The sequence below is a fragment of the Brassica napus genome, chromosome C1 (assembly GCF_020379485.1).
Source record: "Brassica napus cultivar Da-Ae chromosome C1, Da-Ae, whole genome shotgun sequence".
Lineage (NCBI taxonomy): Eukaryota > Viridiplantae > Streptophyta > Magnoliopsida > Brassicales > Brassicaceae > Brassica > Brassica napus.
In genome coordinates this window covers 10,134,877-10,153,529 of record NC_063444.1, presented here as the reverse complement: position 1 = coordinate 10,153,529, position 18,653 = coordinate 10,134,877, and the positions used below count along the sequence as shown (strand labels likewise).

Below are 18,653 nucleotides of genomic sequence, written 5' to 3'. Positions count from 1 at the left end.
TTTAAATTAGAAAACTAAAAAAAAAATTAATAGTCTTTTAAATGTAATATTTTTAATTCATTAAATATATAAGTGTAATCAACCACCGTGAGAGTTAACGTGAGAGCGATATATACGAAACTGACTTCTGAGATAAGTCTCGTGGTCACGTGATAAATAACTTTAGTAAGTTCTAAAAACATGTAATGAAAATAGTTTTAAGAGTTTTAAAAACAAGAACACTACATTTGATTTCATCATTCAAATTAAATTGAAAGCTCAAGTCAAGCTCCAAATTGTTTTCGTAACTTTCATGCCGTAGTGAACAAAATCCAGGAAGCTCACATTTGTTGCCACCCTCTCGTGACAATACTAAACATTTCAGATCATCCGATCATAAATAAAAAAAGTTGAGCCGTTGGATTTTGATATTCGTTCTAGAACGGCCTAGTGTGACGGCCTCTAGCTCGTCCGCACATAAGAGCGTTCTTTGGTGGCGGATACTCGTCTCGGTACGAAGTAGAAGACGTGTAAACTCTGAGATAGAATTGTTGCCCTAAGTATTGTCGTGCCCAATTCTCCGACCGTATGTTCCACATCCCAACATTGTCTAAAGCTATGTAGATAGCTGTCCATGCCCTCGGGTAAACCTGAACAGTGGATCGTGAAACTGCGTCCCGGAGGTTGTACTTTGATCGGCTCCCCTGTGTCCATTGGCCTCCGTCCATTCTGTTATCCAAGAAGATATGAAATACATCAAACATAACTCTAAGATCAGTGTAATGGATCTACACATCCTAAATGAAACGAGACTCAGACCACGTGAATCTCTCATCAATTATATTAATATTTTGATAGAAAATTCTCGGTAAAAAACTATTCTCGGATAAATCTCTTTAAGTTTTTGAGAAACTTTCTATTTAAATACTAATATAATTAATGAGAGATTCTTAACGCTAACGCCCATTTAAACAGAACCAAAACAAAACTGAATCGTTAATAAAATTGACTTTCTTACCCAACGACAAAGAAAGAGTAACCGGAGATGTGCCAAGACTGGACTGAGTTTTCCCAGTTCTGGAAAACAATCTCGATGAACTCTCTGAAGTTAGCAGCCATAACAGAGGTTGTAAGGTAACCTCCGTTCCCACCAGGGGGATTTGTTGGGATGCTTCCGAGGTTGAAAACGCCAGGGATCTTGAAGTAATCGGCGAGCTTCAACGGCGTGTCAGGCGCAACAAAAGAGGCACCGTTCACGGCGTATCTTTGCTTGCCGTTAATCCACGGAGCTGAGTTGGCGAGCATGATCGTACGGGCTGGTTTGATCAAACCGTAATGATACGAGCCTTGCGGGTTTGGTCTCGGACCACTCGCGGTTAGATTCCTCCTGTTTATCGCATCAAACACACATCAACAGAAAAAAAGAACACCCTGTACAAATCCCTTATCTATAGCAGTTACTTGTGCACCAAGAAACGTGTTTCTTACTTGATAGTTCGAGCTTGGAAGAGCGAAGAGGCAATGTTCAAAGTGGGTCCAGATGGAGCAGGACCAGAGACGCCTCTTCTCGAGTTACTGTAATGGAGAATCGAAGTCGTAGTGAGGACTTTCCGCGTGAACCTTGAGGAGACGACAATGTAATAGTCTTGTGGCGCTTGGTTAGCGGTAACGAGAACAGAGTAAGACTGTCCCAAATGAACGTCGAGTGAAGTGTAGACGTTTTGAATAGTGTGGGAGCCTTCCACTTCAACGAGCTTCATTGTGTGGCCTTGAATCCTGAAGTTTAATGTTGTCGCGGTCCCAACGTTTGATATTCTGAATCTGTAGGTCTTACCGGGTTGAACCGTGAAGGTATTGCCTCCCCAGCCACGGCCATTGATAAGAACTCCATCAGGGAACGGTATATTCCTCCCGGCTTCCAATAGACGTCTCAAAACCTAATTCAACGGAAGCAATGAGATTTGTTTGCTAAAACCGAACTAACCCAAACAGAGTCGGTTCAATAATTTTATTTGCTCTAGAAAAAAACAATTTAAGCCATAGAAACTAATATTATTTTAAAATTTTAATAGATATTGTTAAAAAAGACACAAATAATATTTTGATAAAATTTCTGATGAAAAAAATATATTCTTTTATTAATTTTTGGTACAAATATACATCTCTTTTTTTAATGGGGTACTAAACCGAAAACAAGGTTGAAACAGCGAACCAGTTAAATTTAACCGGAACTAAACCAAATCACAAAATGGCTTTATTTTCTTTGTTTATAGTAAACCGCTAAAACCAAACACCCTAGAAACCGAACCGAAATCAAACTTGCAACCGTATAATCCAACTCTTTCTTGCGATTTAGAAGTAATAGAAATAAGGAGTGTACTTACATAGTGATTGGTTTTGTACCAATCTCCGGCAAGAAGCCAGAAGTCACCATCAGGAGAAGGGAACGGGACGGGGATACGAGGACGGCTCCAGACACGGATGGCTCCAAATGCACCAGCGGCTTTGTGGAAGGCAAGAGAAGGAAAGTAGTAGAAGCTACCGATTTGATCTTTAACTTGAATTATGTAAGTGAAGTTTTTGCCTGGTGGTATCGGACATGTTGTCCCTATGACTCCATCTTGATATGAGTTCTTCCTCTGTTGGACACCGTTCCTAAAATGAAACAGTCTTCGAAGATTAGGTATATGGTTTAGCAAATTAAGAGTTTGGGTTTTCAATTTGGATACTTTAATAGATCAGGGAGTTTAAAACTAATCATAGTGCGGTTCTAATGTTTCCTACTGACTCTTATTTAAACGTCACATGTGGCATCGCATGTGACTTAGTTGCATGGATCTAGTGGAATATTGTAACTTTCTGATGGCATCTTTATTTTAGAAAAGATAAAACCTACTATATTTTATCTTTGGGTCTTGGACAGCCAATCATGTCGGGTGTAAGAAGAGCTTTTAAGGCTCAAAAAAATAAAGAAATTAACATGTTCAAAATAATTAAAACAAGAAAATAATTTCGGATTTATTTAATTAAACTACTACACTGCTACATTTTCCTGATTGAAGTGAATAATCCCTCTTGAGACTTTATAGTTTTATTTAAGACACTGTGGTTATAATTTGTATATACTCCTTTAATTAGCTAACAACAAACAATACTACTATTAAACAAGTACTTTTTTATTTAATGTACATATACCTTTTTAGTAGCATTAATTTTTTGGTAAAAAAAAAAAGAATAACCGAATTTTTTCTATTCATTACAAGTATCTTTCATTGCAATAGATCTATCTTATACTGTATTTTTCTTGTAGGCAAATACATAGATATATAGACACATCACAATTCATACATGTATATGTAAGCATTAATAATGTGTGAGATCAGATGTTTTCAATATACATTTTCCAAAATCTGCATTTAATGGGACAACAACAACAAAAATAAAGATGCCGTAAATCAAAAGTTAAGATCTTATCCTACTTTTCAATCGTTGTTGCTCCTTTCCGTTCAGAATATTCAATTTTCTTGGCAATCGGTAAAGCATATTTTCTAGGGAAAGAATCAAAAGAACTTACCAAGAAATAAGGAAAGGCTCTCTCAAGTAATTGAAAACACTGATGATGATATTATCATTTGTGACTGCGTCAATGTGAGGTCCAGGAAACTGCCCGTTTATCAATATTCCCTGCATTTCGTAGATGACAATGGAGGAAATGTTATCACCAGTTTTCAAAACCAAAGAAATGTGAAGAAATAAAACAGTAAAAATACCTGTTGTTTGACACCAAGGGGATAAATGTCACCATACGTTATTTTCCATGTGAAGAATCTATAAGGGTTATCTCCCAAGACACCATTGATAAGAACCAGAAGAAGAACTATAGAGACTTTGCAAGAGTCTCTCATTTTTCTCTCTTCTTCTGTTTATTTTTGGGAGGGGGAGGGGGTTTGAGTTATTGATTTGAGTCTGAGACTGTGAAGAGGTGTAGATCCATATACAAAGGATTTTGGAGAATTTATTTAAAATGCTCTCTTAAATTTTATTGGCAGTGGCACCGACGTAATTAATGTATTTTGGTATTGTAAATGATTTTTAATTTGGACGTTGTAACCTTTTTTTAAAACAGAACAAAGTAACTTAGGGGGGTGTATTCAATTAAGAGGTTTAGAAGATTTTAAAGTGTTTTAATTTTAGTGAGTTTTAAGGTGATTTCAAAGTTAATGAGTGGTTTTAATGAAATCTTAAAAAATAAAAAATAGAAATCTATATGTGATTTGGTAGATATTCTCCATAAATTTTAGAGTTGTTTAGGTGATATTGATCACATATACGTGGTTATCTATCAAATCCTACTAAAACAACTAAACGAGAAGCCCATATTATAATTTTATAAGAAAACTGCTCATACGGCATAAAAATTATATATATTGAACTTGAGCATATGAAGTTAAACTTGTACGTCTATGCATATTAGAAGACTTGGATGCAATCACTGGGTCTGACAAAAGTGATGTTTGTTTTTCCTATAATTTTGTACTTGTTATAGCAACACGTTTCTCTCTTGCTGGGCCAGTTGTAAGCCAGCACCCTGAACTGCAGAGTTTCGCCATCAATATTCTGAATAAGACATGTGAAGATCCTTCATGATACAAGCTGAACGGAGAAAGAATTGATGCAATCATTGTTTTCGACTGAGCACGTGAAGAAGAAGATGCCGACAACAGCAACAACAACAACAACTGATGAAGAGGTTAAGAAGATCTTTGGAGAAAATGTTTCAGAGATTGTTCACTGAGACTGATGAAATCGCCATGCTTCAAGGCTCTTTTTATTTCACCTTTACTAGAGGAGATCCTTACGAGAACATGGATGTCTTTTGTATTAAGTCAAGACGTTGATTGATTTCAATGCTTCCAAAGCTGATAGATACCTATTCTATATGCTGACGTGGAAAATGAGGAAGCTGACTGGGACAAGGAATCAGAGTGAAGGAGACCTTCTAACTGGTTCAGAAGCTTTGCCGTTAGTGAGAAGGAGGCAGCTGCATGAAGATGGAGAGTATAAAGAGGAAGCTTTTGATGCAGAGGAGTTTCATGCTTTGTATGTTGTTGTTCGTAGACGCCATGAGTCTCGGCACGGTCGCCATGAGATCGTCGTGATCAGTCATCTTCGCCATGAGAAGGTGATTGTGATCGGAATCTGCAAAGCTATCTTGTATTCATTGTTCTATCTTGTATTCTGGTTTGATTGAGGAGTTAGAGATATCCAAACTCTATCATTAGCTCAGATAGTTAAAAGCTAAAGAGGTGATGCTTGAAAGAGTTATGGAAGCTACTGGAGTGAAGAGTTAGAGCTGAAAGACTTTTGTATGGATACTGACCCGTTCAGCTTTTTGTGAGTTTGTTGTTTCTAGTTCTTTAGTTTGTATATTCATCAAAGGTATGACTTTTATATATTTTTGAAGTTGGTATGAGATGTGAGAGTCTCACCTTATGTAGCAGTTTCATTGTGGCATGCACGCTTTCGCTCTTTCTGATTTTGGAGTTGAATGGATTCTATTGTGGAGCTTAGATCAAAAATCTTATGGTAAGGACGAATCAAAGAATGAACTCCTTCAAGCAGCATCACACTGATATAACTTACGTTTTGCTCTTCAGTTTTGTGCTCACAGAGACATATATCGATTAGGTGGTGTTTTAAGTTCGACAATGATAGTTTCTACTAACAAATCAAAGATGGTTTCCGCTGGAGACGGAAGTCGTCTAAGTCAAACGCCCACGTTCTGCTTTCGGAGGCAAGAAGACGTTAGACGTCTCCTAGTTCTAGGTCGATGTACGACACTTTTTTTTTGCTGAATGTTTTATTTTACTTTTTAATCTATTTGCAAGTCTCTTCAAATACCAGCCTTGGGGATGTTATTCTAGATGAACTGTTTTTGACTAAAAATGAATCTAAACTCTCCTAAAATCCTTACCACAACAGTTTTTTCTTAAATATTGTTTAACGTTGAATAACAGTGGATTTGATATAAGTTTTACAAACTGTTAATTGAATAACAAGGGATTTCAAGTGATTTTCAATAGCTTTATTCAAATTTTATGTTGAATAACACTGGATTTGAAAGGAGTTTTTAAAATCATCAGTTCAATAACATGAGATTTTAACAAAATCCTAAAATCTCTTAAAACTCTTGTTTCAATACATCCCCCTTAATCTCTTCCAATGTTATCAAAGTGATTTGCACTATTAACAATTGATTTGTATTTAATATGGATACCGGGTTCAAGTGAAGAGACTTTTATATAAGTTCGACATCATTTTGTAGTATTTGTCCACTACACGTTTTTTTGTAAAATATAAATGTATATGCGTACGTTGTAAATATATTAAAACATCACAATTCATTTTTTTGGTCTTATAAAAAACACTCTTAATAATTCCATTAATCAGTAAGCCTAGTATTACCAGGTGTTGTAACTGGTTGTAAAACAAATATTTTGTAAAATAAAGTTAGTTATAACCAAGGGGTTCATATACCATTAAAATATTAGATTTGTCTTAAGATTCTCTGCCTTTTCCCTCTTTTTGATCTCACATTTCTAAATTAAATTAATATTTTTAAATGTTCAGTCTTTTTTGGGTCAAGAGTACATCATCGACCATCGCTCCGTATTGTCCGCAAGCGAGGTGTTTTGAAACGCGGCGTGTGAGCTGTCTGGATGTAGACATCACGTGTGTTTATAAAATGTTGAAATGAATCTAATTGGTCGTTGGATTTTAGCAATAGCTGAAGTCAATGCAATGTAGACGGTGGAGATTATAGATCAGGTTTACTAGCGGTGAGGGTGTACGGTGGATATGAAGCGGACGAAACAAGTTCTGCGCTTTCACGTGCTTGAGTACCACTCTGCACCATAAGCATAGATTGAATAAAAATACAGACAAAAACAATACTGTTATTTGAAATAGTATAGTATTTTACATAATCATAATGGAACTGGTTCAAAAAAAAATAATAATAATAATCACAATGGAACTGGAAGAGCATGGTTATGTCATCACTTGAGCTTTTTTTTTGTTTAACTTACAGTATAAACTTACGTTCATGTTTGTTGAATTATTTCCAAGAACAATTTTTTTTTTTTTTTGATAATCCAGGGGTTCCCCGCTTTGCGGATCATTCCCCTGGGCCCGGTCAGGCAGCAGTCCACTTCACCCGGGAGGGCTTTACCTGGGCTGGATCGAACCCAGTACCGCTTTGGTGTCCAGAAGAGGCAGGGTAGTTTCCGCATGGAGAGGAAATCGAACCCGGATGGTAATTGCCACCACAGGCTCGTCCTGCCACTTGGACTACCTCGTCCGAACCAAGAACAAATTTTTGAAATAACAAATGTATAGTCTAATGCAGCCTTTACACTCACAAATCAATCAACTGGTATTTAAACAATAATATGTTTCATCTTTTCGACTGCAGGGCAGGAGTAGGACCATAAGCATGAATAACTGATTATGTTCTTTCCATTTGAAAATGTAAACTGTTAAGAGAATTTTTTATTTTAAGAAGATATAAAATATTTTCATATTCTAAATATATTTTTATTTTGTTAAGAACTATATAACTGTAGGCATGGGACGGATCGGATATCCGAACAATTTTAAGGTATCCGGATTCGGATCCTTATCCGGCGGATCCATAATTTTACTATCTTTATCCGGATCCGGGGTTCTCGGATATCCGGATGTCGGATATCCTTCTAAAAATTGTAATATCCGGCGGATATCCGGATCCGGATTTGGATCCTTAAAATAAATAAAAAATAATATTAATATATATAAAATATTAAAAATAATTAAAAATAAAAAAATATATAATGTTTTTAATTATTTCTATGTATAATATTACAAAATTTACATACAATTTATATATACTATTATAAAAATGAAAATGTATTAAATAAAATTAATTTTTATATATAGATATTATTATTTTTGAAATAGTTATTAATAAAACTTACGGATCTGGATATCCTGACTAAAAAATAAAGATATCCGAATCCAGATCCGGCTTTGACGGATCCAATATTTTACTATTCGGATCCGGATTCGGCCACTCCGGATATCCGGATTTTCAGATCGGATCCGGATCAAATCTCGGATCGAATCCGGATCTCGGATAAAAGTCTTAGACCTATATAACTGGGTGGTATAATTGACTGAATTTTTAATTTTTTTTTTAAATAACTTTTTTGAAAAGGAAAATTTTTAATAAATTTTAAAATAATTTTTTAGATATACTTAATTTTAATAAATTTTTAAAAATTACTCCTTCCGTTTCATATTGTAAGTAGCTTTAGCGAAATGTTTTTGTTTCAAAATGTAAGTAGTTTTCGTATTTCTAGGTAACTTTTACATTTATTGAATACAGTGTGACCAATCCAAATTAAATAGATTTATTTTTTATTGGTTAAATTATATCTAACCAATAATTTTCTTAATCTTCGTGCTTTTAACCAAAACTACTTATATTATGAAACGGAATGAGTATATTTTATAACAGAGAGAGTATCATTTTTTTGTTCACGTGGAGATTTCTCATAATTGAATGTATTATGTATACATATATTGCCATGCACCGTGTAATTAATACGACGGAGTCCACCGTCTCTCCGTCACCAATAATGTGTTAATAAACTAAGGATCCGAATGGTAACAGCGGATTGAACGGTGTGGGACAAACGGTTTGACTGCGGTGCGGTTCTGGTAGTTATAAAAACGTATAGATATATGGTATATGTAGAGATTTTTGTTACTGTTAACTACGGTGCGGTGCGGAACGGATGTTACCATTCGGAGCCTAAATGCATTTCCGATCGCCTCATTTAATGCTATTAATTGAGTATATTTTTATGTTTTCAGCAAAATGCTTTCAGATCTATCTATCTATCTATTATGCTTCTACTTACGCCACATCAGCATAGAGCATAAGGCATTTTGCGCCCCCTGTCACCCAAAAATTCTTTTCAAGAAAGCTGACTTTTCGTTCTAGGAATCATTTTGAAAACTAGAATCTTTGTCCGCGCTACGCGCAGAAAATGGGTTTGAATATATTATTAGATAACCTCATTTAGTAATATTAAGAATCTGTTTGCTAAGTTCAATTATGTTTGATTGGATGTTTTCATTTTGTATAAGTTTTAATGTTTTTTGGTTGGTATAAGAGCATTATTGTATCTATCAAAATGATGGAAAAGTTGGTGAATATCAAGTTATGCAATTGTTTTAAAACAAAAGGAGTAGCTTAACTAGTCATAAATAATATCAGAAGGAGATCAAATGAACATAAGCTACGATGTGGATCATGAGAAATAAATAGCCTGAAATTGGTAAAGATTAAGTTAGTTTACTTAAAATTAATTATATCCTAAGCCATGATTATTTATATACAAAAGATACATACTTGGCATAGCTGGGTAGAAACTCTGTATAAGTCCTTTATTTGATTATCTCATCGTTTAGTTGATATGTTGGGCATTGTAAATCTGTGAATAGAATAATTTATCAGAAAATCTTTGAAAATTGTGGATGTGAAAAGTTCTATTTTAATTTAAAATACCTTTGTAGGGAGGAAGACCTTTGAAGATTTCTTTGTAAACTATGTTCTTCACTTTCAGCTGGTGAGAATCTTCGCTTTTGATGATCGTTAATCCTGCTTTGCTTGTGACACGTGAGAGGGCCACATAAAGTTGACCATGAGCAAAGACTGGTTTAGGCAGATATAAGATGACCTCTTTTAAACTTTGGCCTTGGCTTTTGTTGATTGTCATTGCGTAACACAACGTGATAGGGAATTGGCGCTGACGTAATGTGAACGGTAGCTTTGTTTCTTCATGCAAAAGAACAATCCTTGGGATCAAGACTTCTTTTCCAATGTGCGAACCAGTGATAATTTCTGCCTTAAGCATGCGGTCGCCTATGTGGGTTAGGATCATATGGGTACCATTGCATAATCCCTTCTTTTGATTTATGTTTCGCAGAAGCATAACCGGGGCACCAACTTTCAGAATAAGTTTGTGCGAAGGCAACCCTGAGAATTCCAAGGAATTGAGATACTCAACAGCGTATAATGTATCATTTTTATCTGACTGCGTGTCCGATATCTCAAAGCTGTCAAAGCTGAAATAATCTCTTGACAGCTTGTCGGTGTGCGAGATGGTATAAGCATTAATTTCATCGATGGTCTCATTACGGGGGGTGAGTATAGCTTTATCAGTGTAGGAGGTCTGGGAAGTTGTCCTTCTGATGACTTCCCTATATGCGGCATCGACTACTTCTTTTAATGGGTCAACATCACTCTGACGAATCAATGATCTATCGACAGTTATCATTTGTTCGTGGTAGTCTTCACACTCATATTCTGATCCTGGTTGTGGATGACCTTCCCCGACCTGAAGGAGCTAATCGGAGAACTCCTTTTCTTCATGATTGACTCTCATATTTGTTTTTAAAGAGAACTTGTGGCAGCTATCTCATAGGTATGTGTGACTTATTGAAGCTAAGATAGTATCAGCTATGTTACCTTGTGGAATCAAAAGTAGTATCTGTCTAAAATTACCTCCTAATAGAACTGTCTTTCCGCCAAAAATCTGATCCTTTGCAGAAGGATTATTTATAGACATTATGTCTTTCAACGTTTTGTCCAGTGCCTCAAAAGCATGCTTATGTGTCATAGGTGCTTCGTCCCAAATTATAAGATCCGTTTTCTCGATTAACTCAGCCAGCATCGTTCCTGGTTTGATGTTGCAGAGCTTATTTTCGGTGAGATTTAAAGGGATATTGAAGCGTGAATGAGCTGTTCTACCGTTAGGTAGCAACAATGCGGCTATTCCTGAAGAAGCAACCGGTAGAACTATTTGTTTTCTTGACCGAATCCTGGGTATAATGGTTTGGTATAGGAATGTTTTTCAGGTGCCACCTGCGCCATATACAAAGAATAGCTTCCCATCCTTTTTATCAACAGAGTCTAAGACTGATTCGTAAATTGTACGTTGATCAGCATTAAGTTTGTTGAATTGCATGTCATGTCTTAGTGTTTCCTTGGAAACATCGTAATCCAGTTCTTGGTTTCACAAATTGTTTCCCAGTTCTTTTAGAAAAACATGTTTGATCTTTGGCATCTCTTTAATATCACTCAATGAGCGGTCATGCATGCGCATCAACTTTTCTATTTCGATTAACGTGTATTGCTCAAGGGTCTCATCATCCAGCTCCAGATTTGTATGAACTAAGATTCTCTGCTTCTTGTAAAGTATGTCCTCGTTCATTGATCTCCATGAGTTTTCCCATAGGGTTTTAGGACTCGTAACAAAGCAGTTGTTTAGGAACGTGACAAACATATCGCGGAGTTGGTATGGGGTAGCCCATCTAGCACCCTCTGACATAGACTAGTTCCATTCAACATCATTATCCAAATAGCCGCGTGCGTGGCAAACCGATTTGAAGTTAGGGTATTTCACATCGTTCACATCGTTAAACGTTCTGAGCTCGTCATAACTTCTAGAACCCTTAATCTTATTTATGAGGATCCTTAGATAGTAACGATCACCTGCTGATGGATGGACATCTATGATTTTCCCAATGCATTTTCCTTTCTTGCGTTCAGTCCAGACTTTGGTATTGTTGTTCTATACGAAATATTATGGTATTTGCACATAAGTCAATGTTCGTGCAAACTCTGACCTTCTGCATAAGACCATCCACTCAGTGAACATTGTCTTCTCGATGCCTGGCTTGAGGATTAAACGGCCGAGGTTATCAGTTCCTTTAATTGTGATATTATGTTCACCTTCTAAGTGAATGATAAGCTTCTCAACTGATGGCTTTCTTTTGTGTATGTGGAATGCGAAAGTCCGCCACATAGACTCACAAGCTGATAAATACCTAGCATCGATGTAGTCTTGGATCTCATTCCGTTGCTTCATAACTCTCTCTTTTGGTTCGCCAGTGGCCACTGTGTCAGAGGTAGTTGCCGTATTTCCTTTTCAATAACTGCGGTTGCTCTGTCAACCCCCTTGGTTATATACTTGAATAAGTACTTCACTGCACTTGTACGATTACACCATTCAACATTAATATGAGCTTCATATTTCTTCAGGAGTGTTATGAGGTACAACAAAATTGTTGTTTAGGACTGTCCCATCCTTTACCACAAACACATTTTTGTTCATGCGCCGACGATATAACACATACCCTGATTTGTCAATCGATGTATAGTCATTATACGGCCGAGGATACTTTTTCGTGCACACATTATTCTCCATACATGGTGACTTCCGATTAATAACACCACATGGACCATAGATCATGTGTTTTGTTACTAAATTGTAAGCTTCTGGGTCTTCTTCTTTGTCTGGGAGTTCAGCTGAAATTATCTCATCTACTTCCTCTGCACTTGGTGTTCTGGAAGAGTTTCCAAACCACAATAATATATGTGCATGAGGGAGCCCTCTTTTTTGAAACTCTATCCTGTGAAGAGCTGATGTGTATGGCTTGAAGAAGGTTCTGTATTTGAAATCTTTGAGTAGCTGATCTAACTTCATCTTAAAGACTCGACATTCAATGTCAGGTCTATCATTGGAAGAGTCTCCACCATATTTCGAAAGATGCCCTTTAATCTCTCTCCAATTAGGATTGGCCGTTATTGTGATAAACAAATCTAGATTTCCGTATTCTCTGCAAATAGCCATCGCATCATGGTATTTCTCAACAAAGTACCGGGGCCCGCCTGTGAAACTTGGTGGCAGTATGAACCTTTGACCAATCATTTTAGCATCAGTGTCACCCTTCCTTACAGCATCGAGTACATTACTGTAGAGATCGGCTCTCAAGAAATCTTGATTATTCCTCACCCACCTTAGTCGATCTTCCTCAATTGCCGTATAAACGTCCACAACAAATTGATGGAGGAGACGACCTCCTTTAATCAATGTCATCCCTTGGTTAAGACGTGTCTGGATTTGAGAAGCGTAGTATTGTCTTGAAGTGTCTGTCTCAAGATGTAGTGGGATCTCTGGGTGAAACCCATACTCACCATATGGAAACAAAAGAGGATATTGTAGGCTCATGTATAGAGGATGATCATCACGTATTTGCTGCAGAGTGTCAGATTGAAATCGGACCACTATATCTCGTACCCCAATTGTTGATGACATATCCCCTACAATAAGGCCTGCCACCTCACTTGTACTCGGAAGACCATATTCTTTCCCCTTTCCTTTATCTGGGAGCAACCTAATAGCAAACTCTGTCCTAACGCCTTCGTAGTGGTCACGTGCCCGTCGAAAAATCTTAGCTAAACAATTATTCTCGTCAATCATCTCGATGAGGCGCCATAAGGTTGTCTCATCGAGATTACCTTCTACTGAAGTTTTCTCCATCGCATTTAAGCGGTTTCTGACTTCGTTGCTCGTATCAAATATATAAAGCTATAGATATTCTGGGAGACGGCCTTGTTGCGGTATAAGCGAACCAATTTTGTGGTGAGTTTGACCTAGGATCCGTATAGTGTAAGGACCAGGCGCATGCACCACACTATAATCCATTTTCATTCCAACGGATGTGAAAGCCAGTACATAATTATAGACTGGGATAGTATCTTGGAACCATCTCAACTGAAGAAGTTCTTCTAATAGGGCTGGGGGTTGATTGATCTGCGGAAGCCTGATTTGACCATGGTTACAGCAAATTGTGAACGTTGGTTCACCTGTTTTGCGGTCCGTACCGTGCTTTTCGAAGCTCACATTAACGCACCACATTTTGAGCATGCTAGGATTGGTTTTCTTCGGTTTGTGATGTATATCCTTTATCTGAATTAATATTTGTTAAGAACTATTAAATCATAGTTTATTTAATATTTTAGAAATTTAACAGAGTTTAAATTTGATAACATCTATTGTTATTTGCAAATGTATATATTCTATAAAAAATATAGGGTTTTGATAGTATGCACTTTTCTTATTTGCTTGAGTGTGATGCAATACATGTGGTCGTGGTGGAGCATCTGATTATGTGCATAAACAATGTGTATTAGAATTTAAAATGTATTAAATCTAAGTGGATTTTTCTATGTATGATGCTTACCCTGCAAACGTGCTAAAGTTCGTTTCGATACCAAGATGACTTTTCTCATACTACGTGTATTTTTTGCTTGACTATTAAGATTAAAAATTATTAGCTTAAGAGGATATAACGTAGGAGATACAAATTATAGTATTGTTTCTTACTGTAAGAGTCGCAGTCATCGCAACCACCTATTTGATTAAATTTGAAAACTCAGTTTGTTTGATGAATAAGTATTGATTAAAGTATAATGTTATAATCCATATAAACTTACAGTCATAATATTTTGGTTTGAATGTTGGTCGATCATTAACCAGATGAACTGAAAATATACATAATTAAAGTACTATGATGAGAGAATTTCAATCTTAATTTTAAATATTTTATGAGAGTAAGGACTCACCTTTCGTACGTGATCCACGCAGACGGCGTCGTTTCTTTTTTGCGGTTGTCCGCCTGAAATATTTGTATGGTGAAAATCAAATAACTGTTTATTTTAAATTAGCAAAAAAAATTTAAAAATTAACTACACATTGTTGTTTTAATGTATTTTGGGATTTAATGTATAGTATAAATTTAATTTGATATTTTTATGGTGATGTGATAAATGTATTTGTATATTCATCTAAATATATGTATTTCTGTATACATCGTAATAAATGTTAATTAACTTGGGATTTCAACTATAGTTACAGTTATTTGAAATTGGATTATAATTTTTCATGTGCTAACTAAAATATGTTTGAAATAAATATCATAATTAGATCAGGTTTCAACCATGTTATATATGTTTAAACAGTTCAGAAGAAACTATATATTGTAAAAAGAGACAAATTTTAAGTACGAATTGATTGAGTACTATTTTTTATTTTTTATTTTTGAATACGCAATTATTTTTTACTAATAATTAATCTATAAAGAAAAGGTGCACACTATTTAAACCTAATATATATAATTGATTGTTGTCACTTTTATTGGATAGTGATCTGAATATATAATATCCTTGAAAAATTGTACGTGCTATTGGAATTATTTAGGGGTGTTAAATCCGATAAAAAAGAATCAACTAAAAACGAACCGAACCGAGATATAGAAAGTGGTTTGAATTTGGTAATACCGAGTATACTGAATAGATTTCCTTTTTAAGAAATCCTAATATATGGGTATAGTTATGTATATAAACCTTTCGGACTAAATAAATCAATCAATTAAAATATATTAGTATAAGTATATGTAAATTATATAATAAAACTAATAATATATACCTGTTTTAATTTTTTTGATGTGATCCTCATATTTAAAAGTTTATTTTAGTAATTTAATATTTTATTTTAAGTTCAAATTTTTTTCCAATAAAAAAAAATTATTATTTTTGGTTAATATTATTGGGGATTACTAATATATCTTATTTTTATTCCTTAAGACTATTACTTATAAACTGATAATTTAAAATATAATATTTTGAGTATATGTTAATTATATAATAAAATTAATAAATATACATGATCTATTTGTTTGATATGATCCTCATATTTAAAATGTTTATTTAGAAAATTAATATTTTATTTTAAGTTCAATTTTTTTTTTATCAAATCAAAAAGATAACATAGTTTTTGTTTGTTTGTTTAATACTATTATGGATTACTAATATCTAATACACGTGTTCCTGGTGAGTGCTGACTAAGAATTTGTATCTGACCAACTTTATGTCCATGTAATTAGGTATGGAACAGAGAAACACATTTGTTTTGATCTTTACTGAATATAGATTACATCAATCGACACAAACACAACTGTACCGTATGTAGCCTTATACACAATAGCTAAGTAGTTTATTTTGATCCAGTCGGTTGGTTCTCTTTCAATACAGTTGACGTTGTGACGGTGAAGACTATTTCCAACAGATGTTTGTTTAGTACTTTATCTAAACCAAATTAACTTATTGTCTAATAAAAGTTTCCAGGGATAAAATACTTGTTGCAATTAAATTTTAATTTAGTTTTAATTTGTAAACGTAAATATAAAATATGTTACATTTAATGATATTAAAAATTTGCATTGATTATATTAGGAAAATAAATTTTGTTGTTTAAATAATTCTCTATATTACATTATAATTAATTTTGCTTTTTTTATATATAGACAGTTTTTTTATTGATAAATGATTTATAATTTTATATTTGTATTTGTGGTCTATATAGTTTAAATTTAATTATGTTAATATAATTGTTTTTATATTTTTATAATTTAAAGCGTCAAATAAAAGGATGCAGTGATAATAATTTTTTTAACGTATTTTAAACAGTCAATGTAGGCAATCACATTAAAAAGTAAAAATAGTAGTGAGAAGAATGCAACCGGTTATCACTATTTACATGTACACCTTAGTCTTTTTTATTTCTTGGTTTATTTTTAATTTTGTATTCATTTTATTTGACCAATTTAATTTGAATATTTTACTATTCTTTCTTACTGGTATATATGTAGATTTTTTTTCTTTTATAGCACATAGTTTATGTTATTGTAGTTTATGATTACGTTACTAGTTTTAAATTGATTTTGATACAAATCTTGAAACTGAAATATATTTTATAACTATGATCAATTTATTAAGGTTAAGACCAAGTTATGTTTATTAATTTGTAACTTCTTTACTATTCAACATATATTAATGTTGTAACTTATGGTGTATTAAAAAAAACTTTTAGAATTTGCCACATATATAAATCCCTACATTCTGATTCCATTATACAACTCCTCCATACCTCTAAACAACTCCTCCAAAATCTAAACATGAGTCAAGTATTTTGGGTTCTACGCCACAAAACGAAACCATCTTTATCATCTCCAAAAAGAATCATTACCATGAAGATAAAGAGGCCAAGGACACAACAAACAAAAATTGTGATATTCGTCGTCCTGAATACAGCAAGCAATGGCCACCTAATCCACGATACGGTAGGCGATATGGAGTACATGCTTGAATACCATGAAATTGATTTTGATTCGGTGATGAAGATTATCAAGCAGACTTCTGACTTTGTCGCATGCACTATTCCGACGCTCGATGATCCCACAGATACAGATCTTGATATAATTGTTAAGATATCTGATCACAACCTAGACGCTTTCCGCAGAATTGACCTAGGCGTCTATATCATCGAGCTTCGTTAAAACCAAAGAGAACCCATCCCTAGTGAAAAAGATGATATATGCCCAATTTGCGGAAAGCAAGTTTTTGCGGAAAGCAATTCCGCAAATTGGGCATAAATCATCTTTTTCGCTAGGGATGGGTTCTCTTCAGTTTTCACGAAGCTCGATGATATAGACGTCTAGGTTAATTCTGCGGAAAACGTCTAGGTTGTGATCAGATATCTTAACAATTATATCAAGATCTGTATCTGTGGGATCATCGAGCGTCGGAATAGTGCATGCGACAAAGTCAGAAGTCTGCTTGATAATCTTCATCACCGAATCAAAATCAATTTCATGGTATTCAAGCATGTACTCCATATCGCCTACTGTATCGTGGATTAGGTGGCCATTGCTTGCTGTCTTCAGGGCGACGTATATCACAATTTTTGTTTGTTGTGTCCTTGGCCTCTTTATCTTCATGGTAATGATTCTTTTTGGAGATGATAAAGATGGTTCCGTTTTGTGGCGTAGAACCCAAAATACCTGACTCATGTTTAGATTTTGGAGGAGTTGTTAAGAAGTACGGAGGAGTTGTATAATGGAATCAGAATGTAGGGGTTTATATAGGTGGCAAATTCTAAAAGTTTTTTTTAATACACCATAAGTTACAACATTAATATATGTTGAATAGTAAAGAAGTTACAAATTAATAAACATAACTTGGTCTTAACCTTAATAAATTGATCATAGTTATAAAATATGTTTCATTTTCAAGATTTGTATCAAAATCAATTTAAAACTATTAACGTAATCATAAACTACAATAACATAAACGATGTAATATAAAAGAAAAAAAAATCTACATATATACCAATAAGAAAGAATAGTAAAATATTCAAATTCAATTGGTCAAATAAAATGAATACAAAATTTAAAATAAACCAAGAAATAAAAAAGACTAAGGTGTACATGCAAATAGTGATAACCGGTTGCATTCTTCTCATTACTATTTTTACTTTTTAATGTGATTGCCAACATTGGCTGTTTAAAATACGTTAAAAAAATTATTATCACTGCATCCTCTTATTTGAAGCTTTAAATTATAAAAACATAAAAACAATTATATTAACATAATTAAATTTAAACTATATAGACCACAAATACAAATATAAAATTATAAATCCCTTATCAATAAAAAAAACTGTCTATATATAAAAAAAGCAAAATTAATTATAATGTAATATAGAAAATTATTTAAAACTTCCAAAGCCTCACGCTTCTTACTAAACCATTAGTTTATTCTCAAACATAAGAACAAAAATATTGAAATTTCATTTTCATACTGCAACTCCACCTCAAAAAAAATCTAAAAACTGTCCATAGTTATGACAACATTTAAATTATAGTCAAATAGGACGTGCTTT

The 18,653-nt window shown here is 34.2% G+C and overlaps 2 protein-coding genes across 2 annotated transcripts; both read right to left on the bottom strand.

Annotated features, from left to right (window-relative positions):
- Positions 1–211: 211 nt before the first annotated feature.
- On the bottom strand, positions 212–4,008 carry LOC106435501 (L-ascorbate oxidase homolog). Its single transcript, XM_013876397.3, has 6 exons — positions 3,750–4,008; positions 3,554–3,663; positions 2,364–2,634; positions 1,468–1,916; positions 998–1,366; positions 212–708 (listed from the first exon to the last, which is right to left on the bottom strand). Exons 1-6 carry the CDS (start codon positions 3,882–3,884, stop codon positions 417–419), a joined length of 1,626 nt encoding a protein of 541 aa, XP_013731851.1. The 5' UTR covers positions 3,885–4,008; the 3' UTR covers positions 212–416.
- A 5,463-nt stretch (positions 4,009–9,471) lies between these two features.
- Positions 9,472–10,364, bottom strand: LOC106435503 (ATP-dependent DNA helicase pif1-like). The gene is made up of 2 exons (XM_048743632.1): positions 9,593–10,364; positions 9,472–9,518 (listed from the first exon to the last, which is right to left on the bottom strand). Exons 1-2 carry the CDS (start codon positions 10,362–10,364, stop codon positions 9,472–9,474), a joined length of 819 nt encoding a protein of 272 aa, XP_048599589.1.
- Positions 10,365–18,653: the final 8,289 nt, after the last annotated feature.

Coding starts and splice junctions, on each gene's coding strand:
- LOC106435503 (XM_048743632.1), bottom strand. CDS start 10,364: ATGATAACTGTCGATAGATCATTGATTCGTCAGAGTGATGTTGACCCA. Junction 9,519..9,592: donor AGGTCTTCCTCCCTACAAAG/GTATTTTAAATT, acceptor TTCTATTCACAG/ATTTACAATGCCCAACATAT.
- LOC106435501 (XM_013876397.3), bottom strand. CDS start 3,884: ATGAGAGACTCTTGCAAAGTCTCTATAGTTCTTCTTCTGGTTCTTATC. Junction 3,664..3,749: donor CCCTTGGTGTCAAACAACAG/GTATTTTTACTG, acceptor TACGAAATGCAG/GGAATATTGATAAACGGGCA. Junction 1,917..2,363: donor GGTACAAAACCAATCACTAT/GTAAGTACACTC, acceptor CCGTTGAATTAG/GTTTTGAGACGTCTATTGGA.